General features: G+C 35.8%; 2 protein-coding genes across 4 annotated transcripts; one reads left to right on the plus strand and one right to left on the minus strand.

Annotated features, from left to right (window-relative positions):
• The first annotated feature begins 2,302 nt into the window (after nucleotides 1-2,302).
• Nucleotides 2,303-4,430, plus strand: LOC111788793 (small ribosomal subunit protein uS4y). The gene is made up of 3 exons (XM_023669298.2): nucleotides 2,303-2,462; nucleotides 2,965-3,346; nucleotides 3,983-4,430. The coding sequence occupies exons 1-3, from the start codon at nucleotides 2,435-2,437 to the stop codon at nucleotides 4,164-4,166; spliced, it is 594 nt and encodes a 197-aa protein (XP_023525066.1). The 5' UTR covers nucleotides 2,303-2,434; the 3' UTR covers nucleotides 4,167-4,430.
• A 1,920-nt stretch (nucleotides 4,431-6,350) lies between these two features.
• On the minus strand, nucleotides 6,351-11,127 carry EMB2820 (Cytidine/deoxycytidylate deaminase family protein). 3 transcript variants are annotated; one of them, XM_023667495.2, is made up of 10 exons: nucleotides 10,903-11,127; nucleotides 10,733-10,818; nucleotides 10,587-10,638; nucleotides 10,313-10,386; nucleotides 9,687-9,808; nucleotides 9,225-9,307; nucleotides 8,924-9,020; nucleotides 7,599-8,060; nucleotides 7,224-7,336; nucleotides 6,351-6,719 (listed from the first exon to the last, which is right to left on the minus strand). In XM_023667495.2, the coding sequence occupies exons 2-10, from the start codon at nucleotides 10,791-10,793 to the stop codon at nucleotides 6,557-6,559; spliced, it is 1,227 nt and encodes a 408-aa protein (XP_023523263.2). In that variant the 5' UTR covers nucleotides 10,794-10,818; nucleotides 10,903-11,127; the 3' UTR covers nucleotides 6,351-6,556. The 3 variants fall into 3 exon arrangements, with proteins under 3 accessions (XP_023523263.2, XP_023523264.1, XP_086977098.1); XM_023667496.2 differs by lacking the exon at nucleotides 10,903-11,127 and having other exon boundaries at nucleotides 9,687-9,818; nucleotides 10,592-10,638; nucleotides 10,733-10,802; XM_087120972.1 differs by lacking the exons at nucleotides 10,733-10,818; nucleotides 10,903-11,127 and having other exon boundaries at nucleotides 9,687-9,818; nucleotides 10,587-10,644.
• Nucleotides 11,128-23,636: the final 12,509 nt, after the last annotated feature.

The following is a 23,636-nucleotide window of genomic DNA, read 5'->3' on the forward strand; positions in this document are numbered from 1 at the left end:
AAAGGAAAACATAATCTATTAAAAATGGCTTCTATTAATTGCATAGTCATTTGTAGAAAAAAAAAATACAGAGAATAGAGAAATAAAGTGGTAAACAGGAAGAAAAATGGAAGATGTGAGAAATTATTCTTATTTACATCTAATGAATATAATATTATAATAAATAATATTTGGATGGAATGATTAAATATGAAATAATATTGACATATTTTTAATTTAAGTTTTATTATCCAACAAAATTTAGAAACAATGAAAACGTGGAATTTGATTTTTACTGGAACCGTTCTAGAGCTGTATTTCACATTGTTAGTTGAATTATTAATTAAAATGTGAAATACTAACGAAAGGTGACGAATTGTGTAATAAGAAGCGACCCTTGACAACCTTTGGAGCAGCTCTCGAGGAACGGGAGCTTACGTTAATTAAATTAAGGGATACTTCGGCTAAGGCCAATCAAGTAAGTGACCTTACTATAGGATAGGCTAAAAATTGTATGAGTTATGATGATGTATAAACTGTGTCGTACGATGCCGTATGTTAGTATATGGTGATGTGTGAGCTGTATCGTATGATGCCGTATGTTAGTATTTGACGATGTATAAGTTATGATGATGTATGAGTTGTATCGTATGATGTCGTATACTAGTATATGATGATGTACGAGTTATGATGATGTGTGAATTATGATACTTGATGATGTGCGTAGTGTATATATATTTCGATGAATGACGTACTTGATATGCTTGATGCACTTTATGGCAATATGATGAGTATGATGATTGCGTGATGTTTACCTTAATATGATGATATTTTCTATATTAAGCATGTTATATGGTGATGAGTGCCATATTGCATCATGTAGGTAGATCGACATAGAACACAACCATAAGAGTATGAAAATGATATTAATATAAATATCCACGAGTAACAAAGAGATGAGACTAGAGGGTTGTGTCAGAAAAAACCTTATGATGGATTTAGAGAGACCCCATGCATATTGTATGTTCATAAGCATAGCCTAATTAACAACCTTGCCTAATTAATTTGTAGCCAAGGTCAACATCAAAGGCCTAATTAGCAATCATGCTTAATTAGTTTGTAGCCAAGGTCAAGATCAAGAGCCTAATTAACCATCTCGCCTAATTAATTTGCATATCACAAACACATGTATAACAAGCAAGAAAATAATATTAACTAAAGCATTTCGACAATAAATGAAGAAAAATTGAGGCCTCACAAAATTACCTGATGACATTGATTACGGGCGCTCAACAAGGTAACCTGTAACGGCCTAGATCCATCGCTAGTAGATATTATCCTCTTTGGGCTTTCCCTTTCGGGCTTCTCCTCAAGACTTTAAAACGCGTCTGCTAGGGGAAGGTTTCGACACCCTTAAGAATGGTGGTTTGTTCTCCTCCCCAACCAATGTGGGACATCACATAACCTAACCATCAATCACAAGTATCCACTTCGATTGTAGACTGATTCACCCTAATCAATAAACGCGAGATACTTCGAGATTACTCTCACTTGTCCTAACCTATCATATAATGTGGGGATTGGTTGTCAATCTATGTTATGATATCTCTGTAAATGTGAACTGGCTTAATTGAAAGCATGAAACTTAACTACTCATCATGACGATACGACCAAACTTTGAAACACGATTATTTCAATATTTAAAGAAATGAAAGAAATATGATTGTTTTAGGTGACTAGAAATGAACGTCCAAAAATGATAAAGATATGTATTCGGTAAAAATATGAAGTTTTTATATAGTGATAAACAACATCGAGATGTTAGCAGCAACGTCGAGATACTGCCCTTTCATACAAGGGAAGACATTATAGTGTCGAGATGCACTCATAAAAGATTTAGACACTTCGAATAGAACAAAGAGGGCTAGTGTTTTAAGCATTGAGATACTTTGAGCGTCCAACACAACATCGACGAGCGATATGCAACGTTGCACGAAGTGTGCATTTCATTGGCTTGAAAGGTTGCATGCACAATGGTGAGATGCCCAAAGTAGCTTCTCAATGCTTCCTCCTTGGAATTTTTATTAATGTTCTAAATTAAAAAAAATAAATAAAATAAATAAAACAAAAATAAATAAAATATCTTTATTATTAGCGGTATATAAAATATTTATCTTTTAATTTAAAAAAAATAAAAAAAAAATTCTAATTGTTATTAATATCTCAGGCCCAACTTTTCACTCTAGCAGCCCAACCCACGGCCCAACCCACGGCCCAACTTTAATTTATTAAGAAAAAAAAAAAAAAAAAAAAAAAAAAAAAAGAAAACATGAAAACGATAGTGTAAAAACCCTAGCCGCTTCTCTAACCCTCTTTTGCTTCAGGGGTGCCTCTCTTCTCCTCTCCTTTGCATTCTGGACCATTGAGTTAGTGAAGACGTAGCAGAGAAGAGATCATGGTGCACGTCTCTTTCTATAGGAACTGTAAGTAGAAAACTCCGATGCATATCCATTCTCATCTAATTTGTTCTTCAAAGATCCGTCGTGTATGTTTTCTTTTTCATTATCAATTTTTTCGAACTTCTGTTTGGATTCCTTTTCGTTGTTTCTTCGATTGGGTTCTCCGATTGTGTTTCGCATACATTATGCAATTTTGTTGATCTAGTAGCTGGAAGATTTCTGAGGATTTAATTCGTTTTACTTGAATATTGGAACTCTTTTTGTGAGCTGTTGATGTTGGCTTCACTTGTTGGATCGTTGCGCATGTTGTAGAATTGGTGACATTGGGTTTAAAGGAGTTTTGATGCTTGACCATCTTATCTCAGCTTTTTCTTTTTTCTTTTTCATAGTTTTGTTCACTGCATTTTGTGGAGATTAGTATATGATATAGTTCATCTTATGTGACAACTTATAAAACGTAATGCGTCTTCTTGGTGTTTTTGCTGAAAGCGGAGATAATTGTATTTTGGGTTTTATCTAAATGTAGATGGGAAGACTTTCAAGAAACCCCGACGTCCTTATGAGAAGGAGCGTTTGGATGCAGAGTTGAAGTTGGTTGGAGAATATGGGCTTCGTTGTAAGAGGGAGTTGTGGAGGGTTCAATATGCATTGAGCCGAATCCGAAACAATGCTCGGATGCTCTTAACACTTGATGAAAAGAACCCGCGTAGGATTTTTGAGGGAGAGGCTCTGCTTAGGAGGATGAACAGGTATGGTCTTTTGGATGAGAGTCAGAACAAGCTCGATTATGTCTTGGCCCTTACTGTGGAGAATTTCCTTGAGCGTCGTCTCCAAACTCTCGTATTCAAGTCTGGTATGGCAAAGTCAATCCATCATGCTAGAGTGCTCATCAGGCAAAAGCATATAAGGTAGAGTGACAGAGTCATTATTCATACTCTCTAATATCTTTCCTGATTATGCATACCAATAACATTTTTTCCTTCCATGAGCTATTCTCATTTGTTCTTACATCGTCGTACAAAATTCTTAGTGCTAGATGGTCAACTTTCTATATTTGTATTCAGAGGATTAAAAGTTGTTGTGCTGCTTTGCAAAATAATAAGTTCATTATTGTTGGGTAGTTTTGGCTTGGCTAAGTGTACATTACAAGAAAGATTTGTAGCGTCTTCATAGGCAAACAGTCTGGCATGTTTATTACAAGAAAAATTTCTCCCTGCCCAAAATTATTATATTTAGGAATAACATAGCAATGCCTGAGGAAAAAGCCAAAGGCATGCTTTGCGAGCAATATTTGTCAACTTTTTTTTTACCCAAGTGCTCGAATGACGTTTAAAAGAAGTCGAGTTGAATTATCACTGTGATATACGATTAAACACCTTTTATGCAAGTGTGTATACTTCGAGGTGCTTTTGATGTAATTCGATTAAACACCTGTGTATATTTCAAAGTGCTTTTGATGTAATTTGACTCGTAAGTACACTCTTCCTTTATTGTGGATGTGAAGTTTTTGTTAATATCTGTCACATTTCTCATGTCTTCTTTAGGGTTGGAAGGCAGGTCGTGAACATCCCTTCTTTCATGGTGAGGGTCGATTCCCAGAAGCACATAGACTTCTCTCTTACAAGTCCGTTTGGAGGCGGGCGTCCTGGAAGGGTGAAAAGAAGGAATCAGAAGGCAGCTGCAAAGAAGGCTGCTGGAGGAGATGGAGATGAAGAAGATGAGGATTGAGTTATCGACTGAGAAATAATGAGATTAGCCCTCAATATCTATATCTTTTATCTATCAGAGAGAATATTTCATCTTTTTAGAAGTTTTGCTTTAAAGTACTTTGAATTAGAAAACTTGTCTGTTATTATTATTGGTTTTTTGTCATGAGAATTAGCGTTTAACCTATTTGGTTTTAGTTGCCACAGTTTTCTGCATCACTTTGAACCACTTTGTTTTCCTCAATACTCCAATGCATTATGAATCTATTGAGTTGATTTAATCTAATTCGGGTCGCAGCACAGCTTATTATATTCTGGAATCTGACCATTTATAAAACTTTGTAAAGGCTTATATATACATGTGTGTGTGTGGTTGAAAGATTTAGTGATATAGGCTTATATATATATATATATATATGGTATGTATGTTATGTATGTTATAAGTAATTTGAATAGCTAGTTAAGACCAAATTTAAGATGGTATTAAATGTGAGAGAGGAGGTTTAAAGTTCATAAAACATATATGATAGCCTTAACTAGTGTAGCAAAAAGTAGAATTCACACAACTTCCATTCAAAGAAGTTTGGTGCCAATCAATTATAACGCATATTTGTTCCTGTTTGGGTACATGTATATTTTCATCTACTTTCCAATTTTATCTTTAATGTTTGTCTAAACAAATCCCTACTTATATTAAGATTATCAATTAATGCCCTAACCTAAAAATATTATTAAAATTTTGACTCGGGCATAATTGGTTTGTTGGGAGAACTATTATTCTAAAAATTTAATCAGTTTTTTAGAAAAATTTAATTCAAAAGCTTATGATTTTGAACTAAGAGTAAATTGAAAAGAAAATACTCAAATTTACAAAAACTAAAGGGTTCAAATTCTTCTTAGAATTTTTTTTTTTTAAAAATTTGAATGATTTTAAACATGCAACCTAAATTTCATAGAATACGTGCTTGCATGAGGTCCACGTGCATGTACATGGGCTATGTGTAGAGAAATACTACACATCCAATTCTACCCGGACTAGAAGATTAGACGAAGGTCATGTTTTTTATGAAACGATAGGTCTCAAATATGAGTGTATGCAATTGTTTTTCCTAACTCTAGTTATGGGGTTACTTATTAAATATTTCTTAAAATATTTAAGTCACGTGCTCTTCTAAATTTTCAATTAAAGGTAAGACATCTCTGACGGACGACCACGTCATAATAATGGCCATAAGACTGAAACTAGGGTAGATACATTCATGTTGTTTGTAGCTCCTAAGTTAGATCACGACATTATTTAATTTTTTTCCTTGTTTTATTTAAATTTCACGTTATTTATTTTCTGCAGTATTGCTTAACGATTTTATTATGAATGTTTAAGTCTATGACATTGATTTGAAACGTTTTAAAAGATATGTTTGGTAAATGATTAACTATTTTATTATGAAATGTTTAAGTCTATGACGTTGATTTGAACCGTTTTAAAAGATATGTTTGGTAAATGATGAAAACAAGAATTTATTGGAAAAATAGAGTTCATATTTCACAATTTTGTTAGTTTAAATGGGTATGATAGCGAGTTTAAAATTTCGACGAAAAGTAACAGAACTACTAGTATATATATATATATATATATATATATATATATATATATATATATATATATATATATATATATATATATATATATATTTATTTAAATTTCTTGTTGGCAAGTTCTGTGTGGAAGAATTAAGATTTTTGGTGTAAGATCACAGATCGGTTGGAGAGGGAATCATTCCTTGCAAAAGTGTGAAAACCTCTCTATCTTGCATACACATTTTAAAACTTTGAGGAAAAACTTAAAAGGAAAAAAGACATTATCTGCTAGCAATAGATGAGAACGTTAGGCCCCTAAAGGGGGTGAATTTTCTTGTAAGGGTATGGAGGTGTGGAAACCTCTCACTAGCAAATGCATTTTAAAATTTGAAGGGAAGTCCAAAAAAAAAAAAAAAAAAAAAAAAATTCGATGAGAACAATATCTAGTAATAATGGACTTGAGCTTGAGGTTATATATGGACACATAATGACAATTCATCTTCTTTGATATGAAACTTCTCTACTATGGAGCTTTGAGTAGAAATGATGGAAGTTTTGTGAACTGTTAGGTTTAGAATAAAGTAACAAAAAAAAACTCACTATTAGAGTCTCATAGTGCAAAAGGTAATAATAATAATAATGAACAATGGTGTCATATTTGATTTGAAGAAATGGGACATTAGCAATCATTGAGTACAAAAACTATGGTTCACCAAGAAAATCAATGGATTAGATCGACAATAAAAACACAACAAAACCTGAATTAGTCATATTCCCAACTCCCTCTGCAATAGAATTGAGGAATCTTCACTGTTAGGGAGATGGAGGCAGCCATTATAGTACATCTTCATGTAATGCAACTCTAAAAACAGCATAGTGATGGTTTAAGCTCTTTTCACCCTGTAGTCTATGAACACTGCCCAATGCCCCGTCATTAGGATTTGGGAACGCATAAAACACGCGCCTAACTCGTTGATGAACAAGCGCCATCGCACACCTTTAACAACCAAGAAAGGAAATATCACAAGAAATAAGCCAAATGATTAGATTGTTGTAGTAGAAAAAAGTTGAATCCATAAGAGTATGGTCCTAACATTATAGGGCACCACCCGGTCGATTTTAATTTAGCGTTTTTTATTCTACTTGTAGTTTAAACAAAATTCGGGACGATAAATTATTCTAAATGCCCTTTAACTAGTATGACTTTTTAAGCACTGCAAAAACAATAATCTTAAGAACTTCAAATGTCAATTCTGAACCGATTCCAAATACTAAACTGGCCGTAATCTTTGAGGCAGTACTGAAACCTTCTAGAATCATTATAGCAAAATTAAAAACAAACTAGAGAAGGAACATTATGCAGTTTTAGCCTAAAAAATATACTTCCTACAACTAACTCTAAGGGTGGGGTGGATGTTGTAAAATGCGTAGCCACACAGATCAGATCATAGACAATGGTTAGGTGAAAAGAGGAGAGTAAGGATCCATTTTGTGAACTTACATAATACATGGCTCCCACACAAGATAAATGTCATAACCAGTGCATAGATAAGGCCTGCCTGATTTTGAACATATGCCTTCAATATCAGTACCTTCCTTCTCCTCGCTTTTGGCCTGTGCAACACAACATAACTATATATTAATAAATCAATGCAAATAAAAGGACAAAGATATATACAAGTATGCTGCATTTCCTGAGAAAAGTACGTTACTAAAAGATGGAGCTTAGCAACACAAAATCTTGGCTTTGACATTTCTTAATATTATGTAAGGATGTTAGATAGTAATCTCTTCTTTATAACTTTCATTTTTTTGAAGAGAAACATCTTTATAATTGATTCAAAAAAGTTTTCACTCAATAACATACATAGCTTACATTTTCGAGATTCGTCTTCTGTCTTTTTGCTAGGTTGCAGTGAGGGCCGATATCATCTGTTTCAACTGATTTATCACCAATGGTTCCAGAAGTTGGGAATAAACGACGATCCCGTGCAGCAGAAGATTCAATAGCTGCAATAGCAGCATGCCTTAGAGGGTGCCAACAACAAGAGTTTGATAAATGTTGCAACTGTTGGTCAGTCCATTGCCAGGGATACAAACACGAAACAGTAGAACATGATTGTTTCAATGTTTTCAAAGAGGCACTTGAGGGCAAATTTCCATGGATGGTGGCTCCATTGGAATCAAGATGAGAACCAACAGATTCTAGCCGATTTCTAAAGTCTATTTCCCCACCGGCATTGCTCATGGAAGCATTCTCAGAGGAAATATGATGATCACAAGCACTTGCAATTACTTGCTTAACGGAAGGATCTACAATCACCGCAGCATTTACTACCTGCAAAATTTCAATAGAACAATAAACACCCTTCCCAAAACGAGACATAACATTAGGGATTCATGGGGCAAATAGCATAGCTAGCCCTTACTTACCTGCTGCATGGTAATATTTAAGAGAGATGAGTACTTGTTTCTTAAATAGATAGTCTTTTCAGATAAGAAAATAAACTGGCTAAAAGAGAAAACAGTTCTCTACTTCACTCCTCAAACACATAAATAACAAGATACTCGAAAACTGTTCAAACCAACTAAATGTAGAAGTTCCGAAATTCCAAAACTAAAATCACTAACTTATATTTTACTCAGAGGTAAAGCAAAGATACGTTTTCTTCTCTGCCTTCTCCTCTCAAAAGACCAAGGGAGAGACTGCATCCCTTTCCTTCGGTAGCTAGTCTAGTCGAAGTCAACTGACTCACATAGAATACGGGGTGAGTTTTCAACGAGCTAATCGTTTGAGTCTATAGGCTACCTTTCCTAGCTGCTTCTCTACATGGTCATCTTTCTTCTTCCATCAGACTGGATCAAGCCTTTAGATTGTTTAAGTAGGTTGGGCTAGGTTAGTTTGATCTTTTGGGTGAGTATTTGGCTCTGTTCAAAAGAGTTGAAACATGGCACAACAATTTTCAAATAAAACATTGCCTCTTAGTATCTAAATTCTAAAGAGTTAAGAAATCTGAAGGAATCCGGTAAATAAAAGATTAAAAAAAAAAAAAAAAAAAATCCAAAACTTTAGTTGATAATAAAATTAGAAATGCAAAATGAGAAAACAAAAGCTAATTCATTGTACTAACTACGCAGCATAAATCCAAATTGATCTTGGATTGGATACCAGAAAGGGAAAACCAAAGCACATTAACTAACCAATTTATTGGACTGTGCTAATTCTACTGCTAGTCGCATGAAGCCAAAAACTGATTGTGTGTCCTCTTCATTAAATCCGGTGATACCATCAATATTGCTGACATTCAGAAAGAGATGATAGAGGAAGTAAGTTCCAGCTGGTAGAATATTTATCTTTTCCAGAAGAAAAAGACTTTAAACCAAGTTATCACTGTCAACATAACTAGACCAACCACAATCACGATGTAGCACAACCATTGGAACTGAATTAAAACTACCTAACATTTAATTGAGAAAATAGAAAGAATGTCAGAATAATTACTATGTGGGTGGATGATATGATGTTGGCCAAAGCTTGCACTGCTCTTCCCATTCTTCTTTTGTTGTTGCTGCTTCCTTACAAACCTGGGTCACATAATCTAAAGAAGGTCAAGTATATCTCTATTCCTTGAGAATTAAATAGGATATCTCCGATTACAAAAGATGAAGTGCCCTTAAGAAAAACAGAATTCAATACCAATGTGATCAAAATTTTGAAGGATGAGATCAAACAGCAGTCAACTGAATAACAAACATGAATAAAAAATTATCCTGTACCTTCCAGGGTCTGACACCACAGCTAAAAGTACTTAAAAGGAGTTAATAGGGGCACATAGAAATATTTATACATCAAGATATTGAATATTAGTTTCCAGATGAACTGAATGGTTTTGATTGATGTACTTTAATTATATCATGAAACATAATTTAATTAATGAACATTTCAATTGATAGGAGGACGCACCTTTGTGATAAAGGCACTCAACTGGTATGAAGTCACGAGCTCTTGTACATCTAGAGGCATGGCATCCAAATTGCTGTCGTTTTCACTTGCAAGACATAGGATCAATGCTATTAGAGTTTTTCCTGTAAAAACCTAATGATCAACAACTTAATTCAATGCATAGATTAACAGAACCTTGTAGCTAAGAAATATACAAGTATCCAAGAATGTGATTATTGCAAACCTGCATTAGCAGTAAAATAAATGGTGGCAAGCTAATAGAAAATCACTAACTATCCAAAACAAATATGGAAGAGAAAAACTTAAGTAATCATGAAAATAAATTAGAAAAGAAAAAAGAAAAAAACAAGATCAGTTTGAATGATATTCGTTGGAGCATGAAATTTTGAAGTATGCTAATAACATCTCATTTAGTGGCTCCCTTGGTTCTCTGCATCGAAGTATTATCATTTCTTTGATCTAACAGACACTTATAAACATGAAATTCCAGTCTCTATTTATTGCTTGTGTAAGAAAACTTGAGATGAACATTTAAAAATAGAAATTAAACGCAAAATAAACAAAGACAACTTTATAGGAATAATCATTGAGGAAAGGAACAAAATATCAGCAATAAATCTACATACCATCTTCAAGGTGCTTCTTCTGAACTCTCTTCACATGGCGGAGATTTTCCAATGGCGATATCCTATTTAAGCACCTGAGGAGACAAATTTTGGTCATTCAAAAGTAAGGAATCGATTATAAAATTATCATCAACTTAATTCAAGGAAAAAAATGGGTTCAGTTCAAATTGACATCAATGGGAATACTTCATCTTATTTCATAGAAGAACAAATGAGAAACCTCATGAAGAACAGATTGAATCAGTAAACATTGATAAGTAACATAAAAGCTAACCTTACAAGATTGTTGATTAACTTGGGCTCAACCACCGCAGCAAAGACATTAACTGCGAGATACAAACAAGGGACGAAGTCTGAGAGAGTACAAAAAGTTCTCAGAAGAAACATACAATAAGATCTCATAATAAAAAGTTAGGTTACCAGTGGGTTGTTGATCAGGTGGAATTGGCGGCTTATCCGGTATATAGATGATTTGGCTCATAGTGTATGCTTGTTAATCCGAATTCCTAGAAGAGAAAAAATGAGTTAGTGTTCTAAACTCATCCCGAGAAGACAACAAAAAGAGAAAACAAACAAGTTTAGAATCTCACCTAAACAGAAAGCAATAGACAAAACTCAATGGTTGTGCGGCAGAGAGCAATAGACAGCCGTGGACAACGAACGGCGACGGAAAGCAACAAAAAACGGTCGGAAATGGTGCGAATTGAGGAGAAAAGCCGGAACTGTACGGCGGCGTACTCGGAGAACGACGGTGGCAGCAATGGCGAGCAAGGAAGGAAGATGGTGGGTAGGGTTACCGTTACCCTCTTGCTCTTCACATGGGGCGGGTATTGCCCATCGGTTTCGGGTTTAAAGTATACCACGACCCGCCCAAAACCCATATTCTTCCATTTATTATTATTATTATTATTATTCTTATTTAATTTGAAATTCGCGTCTATTTCATCTTCCATTTAAAAATAATGAGTTACTTGTAGGGGTATGTTAATGAGTCCAACTAGTGGGTTCATGTATGCATTGTGAACGGTGTGTAAAAAAATACTATGTATACAACCCTATATCCTAAAGAGAGAAAGTAGCTAATGGCCAAGTTTGTAATTAAGATAACTGAGAGAAGGGTGTCGTTCTACATTATCGTTGCTTAGGAACGATGTCATCAAAGTGATGTTAAAGGAGCTAATGATCAGATGAGACAAGTGGGTTATATCCCGATGTGAGCATTCTCAATTATGCCAATGAATTGATGTCATCCATGCCAACGATAGAGTACGACATATGGGCTCAAATCTTTATGTGAGCTTACCTGTGCTAGCCTCTCCTCACGTGTCGATGTTTGTCTCGTTCCTCTATTTTTTTTTACTAATTTCTTATTTTATGTAAGACGCATCATTCTCTGACGAAATAACACATTTTTCGCACATGGATCTACATCTCATTAGAAGGCGTATCGTTGATTGAAGCTCTAAACACCCCATGACACAAAATGGATTATATTCTTGCTTGCAACTCTTCAAAAGAAGAGAGGAAACTTGGTTGATGCTCCAATGAATTCAATTCATAGATGCAGATCTTAGACCTGACTTGGTTGTTATTCATGTAACATGTAAGGTAGAATGATTTTTTAAAATAATTTAAAAAAATAACTGGACTATTCAATCTAGCTCAACCCAAAAGTAGAAGGTTGAGTTGAGTTGGGTTGTGGGCTCTGTTCGAGTTGTTCGAGTCACTAATCCAACCGACCCAAAATTTTTAACAATCTAGCTCAACCCGTGTTGTGCATCCCTCACCAAGTCTAAGTCAAATCATTTTAAATTTTTGTATTGACCAAATGTTGTATAAAAGTCGTCTGAAGACTATTTGCCGAAAAGTCTCCTTTGAATTTGGAGTCCAGTAGACAACTTCATATTCAACATAAAATAATCCCCTAATTATAAACGTGCATTTTTACATGACATGCCCTTTTTTCAATAAAATTGGTAAATGGAAAGTCAAAGGTTTGACCATTTCTATACTCTGACTTCTACTTTGGTCTCACTGGGACCTCAAATGAAGACCTCCTACACAAGTCAAACCTTTTTTTTTTTTTTTTTTTCAAGTTCTTTTATAAAAAAAGATAAAAATGTCATGATGCTTTTCTCACAGAAGAACGATACAAGATTACAACTTTTGGAGAACGAGCTGTTTATCAATCTCACAAAGCAACATAACAATTGCTCAGTACTTCCACAAAGTTAAGTTGATCTGTTGGGAGATTATTAAACTAGATCTGAAGTCCGTCATTGGAGTAGCTTGAATGAAATGGATCATCATCCCTGGATTGCAATCAAAATATAGAAGTTTCATTACTGTTGTGCAAGGATGACCCACTCAACCATCACTTGTGGAGTTCGAAAATTTGCTAGCTTGTCAAGAAGTCATGACTAAGCAAATGGGAGGCATCACGCTAAAAAGTGAAGAAGAAGCACTCTAAACAAGTAAAATTTGGAACAATAATAAGTCGCATGGATACAAAAATGGTGACAAAGGAAGAAGTCACCGAGGAACTACACAGCTTAGGAGAACTTAGAAGAACGACAACAAAAATTCTCAAGGGAAGCGATTTGAAGACATTTGCTACAATTGCAAGAAAGAAGAGTCACATGTTAAAAGATTGTTGGTCTAAGAAAAAGTCTGTCAAAGGCAATGCAGTAACCTCTGAAAAGAAGATAGAGGATGAGTGGAATGTAGAGGTACTATGTGCTTTAGAGAAAGACGAGCTAGCACGCATGACGATGATAGGAGGGTATACTGATCATGAGAATGACTGGATCGTTGATTAAGAATACTCAAACACATGATTGGAGATCAGAATGGTGCAACGGAAATGTGGTGGTCTTCAAAGAAGAAAGCGTAACCAAACTTGAACAACGTTAAAAAAAATCTATCATAGAAGACTAGGAGCAAATTACACATATTTGGTCGAATGTTGATGTTTTGAAGATCCAAGTGACATTGATGTTGGTGAGTAAGAAGTGGCTCAACCAAACGAACCCGATGAAAAGAAAACAACACATCAACAACATAAATTGTAAAAAAGAATTCAAAAGACAAATCCTAAGTATGTCATTGTAGTAATTATAAAAGATGGAGTTAAAAAAGCTAGAGACGTATGAAGAAGCATCACAAAACTCAACTTGGCAGAAGGCGATTGAGGATGAAATTGAAGATCTCAAACTCATCTCTTGCAAGTGGGTTTACAAAATAAAGCATTCCTAGGCTGAATCAATTGAGAAATATAAGGGTCGACTTGTAGTTGGAAGGTTCTCTCAACATTATAGATTAGATTATGATGAAATGTTTAATCTAGTAGTGAAAATCACTACTGTACGTGTCTTGCTAGCACTTGAGGCAAGTAAAAATTGGAAATTATGGTAGATGGATGTGAAGAATGATTTCTTATATAGAGAGTTTGACCGGGAGATCTACATGAACCAACCAAGAAGATTTGATAATAAAGCTCAAAGGATCTTGAGATACATCAAAGGTACAACTGAGTGCAATTTTTTGTACAAAAGAAGCGTGCAAGTTAGTTGGATGCTGTGATGTTAACTATGTAGGAGACAACGATACTCGAAGATCAACCATTGGTTTGTGTTTAAGTTCGGTTCGAGACAATTTCTTGGTGCAGCAAAACATAACCAGCAGTATTATTATCAACCACTGAAAAGGAGTACAAAGCAATAACTGAAACAACTCAAGAAAGTACACGGTTGAAACTCTTTGTTGGTGACAGCAGAAAAATTTGGTAGAATTCTTTGAGAGAAGAGAACTTTGTATAACTACGAAGGAATGCTTAATTGATTTTCTACCTCTTCCACCAATGCCAACATACATATACATATACATATAGGTAATTTGGGACATTTCCCGATACTATTCATTATCCCAGAGTCATGTACCTAATTAATTATGGACTAATGAACCTACATGTATCTATTCATACATGTACTTATACATGTATCTGTACATGTACAAGTGACCCTTCAACACATGTATCTACTCATACATGTATCTATAAGTGACCCTTCAACACCCTCCCTCCAACTGATTCTACATAAATCAGTTTAGGACTTCACTTCATCTTCTTGAGCTACATCTTGGATTCTGCACATCCCCATCTTTCTTCTAAGTTTCTCGAACAATGGTTGTTTCAAGGACTTTGTGAATAGGTCTACGATTTGTTCATCACTTCGGCAAAAATTGAGTTCAATAGTGCCTTCTTTACACAAATCACGTAGAAAATGAAATCGAACATCGATGTGCTTACTCCTTCCATGCAACATAGGATTTTTAGACAACTTAATAGTCGACATATTATCACAGTATATAACTATCATACCTGGTTTCTTCTGATTAAGAATTTCAAGCATCTTTCTTAACCAAATTGCTTGGCACGACCATGCTGCTGCTGCCACAAACTCTGCTTCTATAGTTGAGAGTGTTACAATAGGTTGCTTGTTTGAAGACCAGCAAATAGCTCCTCAACTCATCATGAAAATGCTTCCTGAAGTACTTTTATGATCATCTATATCACATGCAGTTGTTATCTATATAGCCAACCATCTTCAAATCATCTCATTTCTGGTAGAATACTCCCAAATCAAAATTTCCTCTCACATAACGAAGTATCTTTCTTGCTGCATTGAGATGTTTTTCCGTTGGATGCTTCATATAGTGACTTATCATACTAACCGCATACATGATGTTTGGTCTTGTTGAAGTTAAGTATCTATTATCAATCTCTCGCACTTCAATATCCTTGTGTAACTTCAAACCCAATTCTGATGGAGTTCCAAATGTGCGCTCATCCATTTTAAAATTTTCAAGCAACTCTTGAGCATATTTCTTCTGACAGATAAAGTTACAGTTTGAGTAACTTCTACCCCAAGAAAATATATCATCAAACCAAGATGTCATTTCAAATTTCTTCATCATGCTCTTCTTAAAAAGTTCAAACATTTCTTCATTATTGACGGTAAATATTAAATCATCAAAATATAAGCAAATAATGAGAATGTTACCTCCCCTTTCGATTTTCACATACAACGTATGTTCATGGGCATTTAGTGAATCCCATCTTTTCAAAATGAGAATCAATGCGATTGTACCATGCTCTCGGAGCTTGCTTCAGACTGTACAAAGCTTTCTTCAACCTATATCATCAAACCAAGATATGTCATTTCAAATTTCTTCATCATGCTCTTCTTAAAAAGTTCAAACATTTCTTCATTATTGACGGTAAATATTAAATCATCAAAATATAAGCAAATAATGAGAATGTTACCTCCCTTTTCGGTTTTCACATACAACGTATGTTCATGGGCATTTAGTGAATCCCATCTTTTCAAAATGAGAATCAATGCGATTGTACCATGCTCTCGGAGCTTGCTTCAGACTGTACAAAGCTTTCTTCAACCTATATCATCAAACCAAGATATGTCATTTCAAATTTCTTCATCATGCTCTTCTTAAAAAGTTCAAACATTTCTTCATCATGCTCTTCTTAAAAAGTTCAAACATTTCTTCATTATTGACGGTAAATATTAAATCATCAAAATATAAGCAAATAATGAGAATGTTACCTCCCTTTTCGGTTTTCACATACAACGTATGTTCATGGGCATTTAGTGAATCCCATCTTTTCAAAATGAGAATCAATGCGATTGTACCATGCTCTCGGAGCTTGCTTCAGACTGTACAAAGCTTTCTTCAACCTGTACACTTTTTCCTCTTTATCTTTTTGAACAAAACCTTCTGGTTGCTCCACATATACCTTTTCTTGAAACTCTCCATGTAAGAAAATTGATTTCACATTAAGTTGATAAATAGGTCATGATTTCTGTGCTGCAATAGAAATTATAAGCCTTATAGTATCTTGATGTGCTACTGGCGCAAATACCTCTTTATAATCAACTCCATACTTCTACTTGTATCCTTTTGCAACTAGTCATGCCTTGTACTTATCCACCTCACCATGTTCATTCAACTTGGTTTTGAAAACTCATTTTATTCCAATTGTTTTCTGCCTACAAATCTTATTCTCCTCTATGGATTTGATTTCACTGTCCATGGCTTCTCTCCATTTCTTCTCCTTTATAGCTTCTTCATAGAAAATTGGATCACTATCCATAAAGGAGGCAAAGAATGCAAGCACTATCACTTGAGTCATAGTCCATCTCATAATCAATCATCCAAGTTGGTCTCGTTCTTGTTCTTGGATTTCTTTGACTGTGATCGTGATCTTCTTCTTCTACTGGATCGTCTTGTTGAGCTTGTGATGAGCTCTCTCCAGGCTCATAGTGAGGCTGAATAGTGGCTTTTTCTTCTCCAAGATCTAGAGGAATCTGCTGATTCACAGTGATCTTTTCTTCCCATGTCCAAGTCTTCTTTTTTTGTCAAAGATTACATTGTGGCGTACCACCACCTTCTTTGTCAAAGGATCATAGAGCTTGTACGCCTTAGAAGTCTCGCTTACTCTAAGGAACACACATTTCAAACTCTTGTCCTCAAGTTTCTTCCTTTTCTCGTCAGGAACGTGTGCATATGCTATGCACCCAAATATTCTAAAGTGGTCTACTGCAGGTTTCCTTCCGCTCCATGCTTCTTGTGGAGTCATATCTCTAACAGAGAAAGTAGGGCTTAGGTTGAGAATGTGAACAGACCATACAATAGCTTCTGGCCAGAATTCTTTTGGAATTTCTCTTTTATTTAGTAAATTTCGAACCATGTTGAGAATGATCCTGTTCTTCCTTTCGGTCACACCATTTTGTTGTGGTGTATATGCTGCTGTCAACTGCCTCCTTATGCCTTTCTCTTCACAAAACTTAATAAACTCGTTCGAGCAGAACTTTCCACCTTTGTCAGTTCTTAAAGCTTTGACTCTTCTTCCTGTTTCCGTCTTCATAGTAGCACAAAATTTCTTGAAGCAATCAAAGGCTTCTAATTTTTTGAAGCGCAAGAAATAAGTCCATATTTTTCTACTAAAATCATCAATAAGGGTCATGAAATATTTATTGTTACCATTTGATGCTGGAGAGACTGGACCACATATGTTTTAATGCACCAACTCCAAAATTGCTTAAGCTCTTCTCGATTCTCCAGATAGAAAAGAATTTCTTTTATGCTTTGCTACCACAGCTCTCACAAATCTCTGTTGGAGGAGTGATGTCTGGCAACCCAATCACCATTTCTTTGAAGACAACATCTTTAACCCTTTAAAAGTGTAGATGACAATACCTAAAATGCCAAAGCCAATTTGGTATCTTCTTGTCGAAAATAAATTGTTCTGATACTAATTTGTAGAAAAATAAAGCCGCTCCGATACCAACTTGAGAGAAAAAACGCTTGCTCTGAATCTAACTCGTTTAGATAACTCTCATGAAACTTTAAAGGGGGTGTCGAAAGGGGAGAGACAAGGAGACAAATAAGTTTTCAAAAGGTTTTTTTTGTATTACACACCAACTCAGACAAGTTTGCTGTGCTGCTCTCTGTGGTTATTTCTTGTTCTCACTTGTTCTCTTATCTCTGACATTTAGTAAAGCCCTTTCTATAGTTTTTATAGAGGCTAAGTTTAGCCCCATCACTTTTCTCTCGGACTTTTTGACGGAATATAAAACCAAAACAAATTCATAATTATTTTTTTTCTCTCTCCTACATTTAAGTTTATTTCTCGAACAAAACTCCCCCATAAACTTAAATGTTCTATTCGATGGTTCCACCAGTGCCGTTTTCGTTTTCTCGAGCTCAGTCGTGGTCTCTTCAACTTTCTCTTCTTGTTCTCGATCGGTAAACTAAGGTTGTCCTTCTCTGGTGAGACTTCATTTGAATTTTCTCGAGAACAGCCCATCTGAGGCACCGACTCTTTATTTCTCCCGTTCTCAGCCACGCTGGACTCAGATGTCATAGCTTCGTTCACTTTACTCAATTCCCTTCGCAAGTCCACAACGACATTTTCCACTTTCATTTTTGCTTCATCCATTTCACCTTTATCACAAGTGATTATCTCAATTGTGCGTCGTAAACTCACTGCCTCCTGTTGGACTCGATTCAGATTCACATCAACTAAATCTCTCTGTTGAGTTAACATCTCTACATCTTTCTCCTTCAATTTCGAATCTGAGTGGGCCGCCAAATCTTCAAAAACCTTACCAGATTCATCCAATAACCTCTTAACAAATTTCTTCTCTTTCAACAGATTCCGATTCATAATTTCACTCTCCATCCTTTTAGTTGACAACTTCTTGCATTTCACCTTCAAGTCCTCTGTCTCTTCCAAAGCTCTTTTCTCATTCTTCTCCATTTCAATCATTTTCTTTCTCAAATCTCCTATTTCCTCGAACAATCCATCAGAATTAGCCTTAATTCCATCCCTCTCGTAACAAACCTTCGTCCATTTCTCCCTTTCTTCCTCAACTTTCAACACAAGCCCATTATTCTCATCTTTTAATCTCCCAATCTTCCCATTCTTCAATCTCTCACTCTCAACTAACCTACAAATCCTATCTCCCACTTCATCCATTTGACTTTATTTCTTATCGTCGACATTCTTCTTCAAGTGGATCTCCAAACCCTCTTTAGCCTGAACCAGAGCTCCAAACTCCTTTCTCTTCTCGTGTGTTTCCTTAAAAAATGCTCGTTCAGCGATTTCAACATCTGCAACTAAGACTTCTCCACAGATTTATCCACGATAGTTATGAGTTGTTGCTCTGAATCTCTGTTCTTCTCCTCATGATCTGGCAGTTTCATTGGCTTGTTCGCTGGTCGCATGGGTTTCTTCTTCGTCATTGTTTTGGGATTTTCAAGGGAATTTGAAGGGATTGCAGCTTGCATTTGAACCATCTGTTTCTCATGTTCAATCTACATTTCTGCCATCCTTTCTCTCCATTCCATTCTCTTTCTTCTTTCTTCCTCAAATTCTCTTTCCCGCCATTGGAGCTCTCTCTCTTCGAGCTCAGGCTCTCTGTTATTCGGTTGTTCACCCTTCTTCGATTTTATCATCTCCGATATCGCGATTTCGCCAAATCCACTGCGTATCACTTCATTTCTAACAACTTCCACTACCTCACGACTATCGCCATTGTCTTCGCATCGCCGTCTCCTTTTGTGTTTGTCTCTTCGTTTTGGGCCATCAAGAGGATGCCTCCATCTGTTATGTCATCCAAGGCTAGGTTGATGGATTCTTCCACCTTCTCTTTGGTTCGACAATCTCTCGCATAGTGACCCATTCTGCCGCAATTGTAACATCTGTCGGAGTTACAATTATTTGCATAGTGGTCATATTTCTGACATTTATAGCACTGGACGTTGAAATTGTATCCTTGACCGCACTCTTGATTGCGTCCTCTTCCACGCCAATTTGCTTGGCTCGACAGTCTCTTCTCATGGTAGCTTTCTTCGTGACTATTGCCTCGAGCAGCTCGACCATTCCCGCGGCTTCCACTATCTCTACCTCGAAAATTCTGTGAGTAGAGTATTTTTCCATCCTTTATTGATGCCTTCGTCTGAAGCGCTTGATCGAACGGCTCCTCCTCCTTTTTCTTGCGTTGCTCGTGTGCCTCGAGAGAACCGGCAAGCTCATCGACTGTGAACTTCGCTAGGTCCTTCGACTCTTCTATGGCACACACGACATTCTCGAAGTTGTCTGTTAATGACCTCAAGATTTTCTCCACAACCTGCGTCTCGGGTAACATTTCTCCATTTCAATTTAGCTGATTCGCCACGGTCTGTACACGTGTAATATAGTCAGATACATTTTCTGACTCCTTCATCTTCATGCTCTTCAACTTGCTACGTAGAGTCTGGAGACGCACTTGTTTGACTCGGTCGGTTCCTTTGAACATCTTTTCTAGAGTGTCCCATGCTTCTTTTGAAGTAGTTGCCCTTGCAATCTTCTCAAAGCCCGACTTGTGAAGTAGTTGCCCTTGCAATCTTCTCAAAGCCCGACTTGTCAACAGCCCGGAACAACATGTATAATGCTGCTTTATCCTTTGACCGTAATTCCTTTAGCGCCTTGTTTTACGCCACCGTATAACCCATGGTATCAATCGGTTCTTCGAAACCGTCTTCGTCTTGCAAATCAAGAAGAGCTTTCATTTGGATGCTCCAATTCTCGTAGTTCGTCTTCGTCAATCGTGGTAGCGGCATTTGTCCCATCATGTTCGCCATCAGCTCTGATACCAATTTGTAGAAAATAAATTGCTCGGATACCAATTTGTAGAAAAATAAAGCTACTCCGATACCAACTTGAGAGAAAAAAACGCTCGCTCTGAATCTAACTCGTTTAGATAACTCTCACGGAACTTTAAAGGGAGTGTCGAAAGGGGAGAGACAAGGAGAAAAAGAAGTTCTCCGAAAGTTTTTTGTATTACACACTAACTCAGACAAGTTTGCTGTGCATCTCTCTGTTGTTCTTTCTTGTTCTCGCTTGTTGTTTTCTCTCTCTCCTTATAGTTTTTCCTAGCTAAGTTTAGCCATACCGGCCTCTCTTCTCTTAGTTTTTCTTAGCTAAGTTTAGCCATAACTGGCCCATCACTCTTCTCTCTCCATAAGACATTTCTCTCTTAAATTGAGTAATGACTTTTTCACCGAATTTAAAACCAAAACAAATTCATAATTACTTTTTTTCTCTCTCCATCAAACTTCTGGCAACGATATTTCACTTCAATGGATATAAGCGATGGGTGATCATCTGTATCTTAGCAATCGATCCTCTTCTGGAGTCACAAATCTCACATTTTTTTGAAATGTGATCACATACCCCTTTTCTTGCAATTGACCGATACTAAGCAAGTTGACCTTCAGATCAGAAATGTAAAATACATTAGAAATTGACTCTACTTCTAGTCTTGATATCTACTGTTCCTTTTCGATCACTTGGACTTTTGCATTGTTGCCAAGACAAACAGGAGTACAAAAATTTTCATCTAGAGTGGAGAAGAATTCCTTACAACCTATCATATGGTTGCTGCATCCAGAGTCTACGACCCACACTCCTTGATCTGCAACCTTCATTGCATGGAATGACATTAACAATGTTTCTTCTTATCTTTACTCCGCAAAGTTGGCTTGATCTCTTTTCTCCTTTTTGAGCCTGGTATAACATTCATTCTTGTAATGTCCAGGGCGTCCACATCTGTAGCATTCCACCTTAGACTTGTCAAAATGTCTCTTACCTTTGTTGTCATAATCGTCTCTGACTAGATCTGCTGACCTGCCAACATATCCATTTTTTTCTCGACCGCCTCTTCCATGACCTCTGCCCCTTCTTTGCCCTCTACCTCTGGAGCTTGAAGCTTCACCTGGTGTGGATACCTTTAAGGCTTTCATCTCCTCTATTGCACTTGTGCGATTAAGCTTTTGCTCATGCACTAGCAAGGAGCTTTTCATCTATTTGCATCTCTTCGACATTGTTTGCTTCTTCAATAGAACATATAATATAAGCGAACTTTGGAGTTAGAGATCGCAAAATCTTTTCTACAACTACAACATCCGTGATTGAATCACCATGTATCCTCATTTTACTTGCAAGACTCATACCCTTGCCAATATAATCATTCACCGTTCCTCCCTTTTGCATTTGAAAATTTTCAAAGTCTCTTCTAACTGCTTGAAATTGAGCATGATTTACTCTCGTTGAGCCTTGATACTTCCTCCTCATTGAATCCCCAATTTCCTTGGATGTCTTCTTTTGAAGCATCGTTTCCAATATAGTCCGATCAATGGACTGGAATAAGTAATTCTTGACCTTCAGGTCCTTCAACTTCGATGCTGCCAACCGTTGCTGTTGAATAGCTAAGAGTACCTTGCCTTCATTTGGCTCTACACGTCTCCATCATATCAAAGAACTCCTTTGATCTGAGGAAATTTTCCATCAACATCGCCCAATGATCATAGTGACCATCTAATCTCGGAATGGCGGGCTGAACATAGTTATCAACTTGTCTTTCTACTATCATTCTTGCTGCTGCAAGATCGCTCTGATACCCGTTGTTGGTGACAACAGAGAAATTTAGTAGAATTTTTTGGGACAAGAGAGTTGTATAACTATGAAGGAATACTTAATTGATTTTCTACCTCTTCCACCAATGCCAACATACATATATATAGGTAATTTGGGACATTCCCCAATACCATTCATTTTATCATGTACCTAATTAATTACGAACTAATGAACCTACATGTATCTATTCATATATGCATTTACAAGTGACCATTTAACACATGTATCTATTCATACATGTATATACAAGTGATCCTTCAACACTTTTAATAAAAAATTTGCACCAGAATGTTGATTACCCGACACCATTTCATTACGACAACCAATCTACGACTTGCTTAGTAGAAAATTTGAAGTTTCATGCTAGAACAAACCATATGGAGGTGCACTACTAATTTATTATAGAAAAAGTTTTAAAAAAGAAAGATGACCAAATGGCATATTTGTCTTAAAAAAAAAAAAAATACTAAATACCCACAAATGTGAGGGTTTTTATTGTGAACTCAAATGAAGATTCTATTTTAAATTTTGAGTTTAGTTTTAGTTTAATTTCTATATTACAAGATTTTACACTTCTACTCCAAACAACACTCATTTTCGTCATATATGTAGATTTTGTATTAATTAACTCAATTCTTTTAAACTCATTGATAATTAATTTAGTTTTCACTATTTATTCCTTCCTATTAAAGTTAATTTTGGAGTAGAAATACAAACATAAATCAAATATACACGTGGCTCCAAATTTAGGTATTTTCCCCTAAAATAATAATAATAATAATAATAATAATAATAATAATAATAATAATAATAAATAAATAATTGGGTTTAGTACTATATTGTACGGCAATCAGGTTTGAGTTTAATAATTTTTGGAATCCAACTTTCCATATTTATTTTTATTTAAAAAAAAAAAAAAAAATTGAGCGAAGGAAGGAAGCTTCCGTTGTCTCAAAAGTGGTGTGATTTTGTCCCAATTTCAAGATTGGGCGGCTGGCTGATACCCAAATGTTCCTCAAAATTATAATACACGTTAAACCATAATTAAGTTTAATTCGAGTTCGAAGAAGTAATTAATAATCATAATAATAACTGTTAGACGAACACGACTCTCCATAATGATATGATATTGTCGCTTTTAAGTGTAAGCTCTCGTGACTTTATTTTGGGGTTCTCAAAAGGGGTCGTTTCAATGGAGAGAGTATTCTTTGTTTATAACCCTATGATCATTCTCTAAATTAGCAGACGTGGGACTTTCATCATCCAACAATGACGACTTAATTACAT

The sequence above is a fragment of the Cucurbita pepo genome, chromosome 2 (genome assembly GCF_057944985.1).
Source record: "Cucurbita pepo subsp. pepo isolate OVF chromosome 2, ASM5794498v1, whole genome shotgun sequence".
NCBI lineage: Eukaryota > Viridiplantae > Streptophyta > Magnoliopsida > Cucurbitales > Cucurbitaceae > Cucurbita > Cucurbita pepo.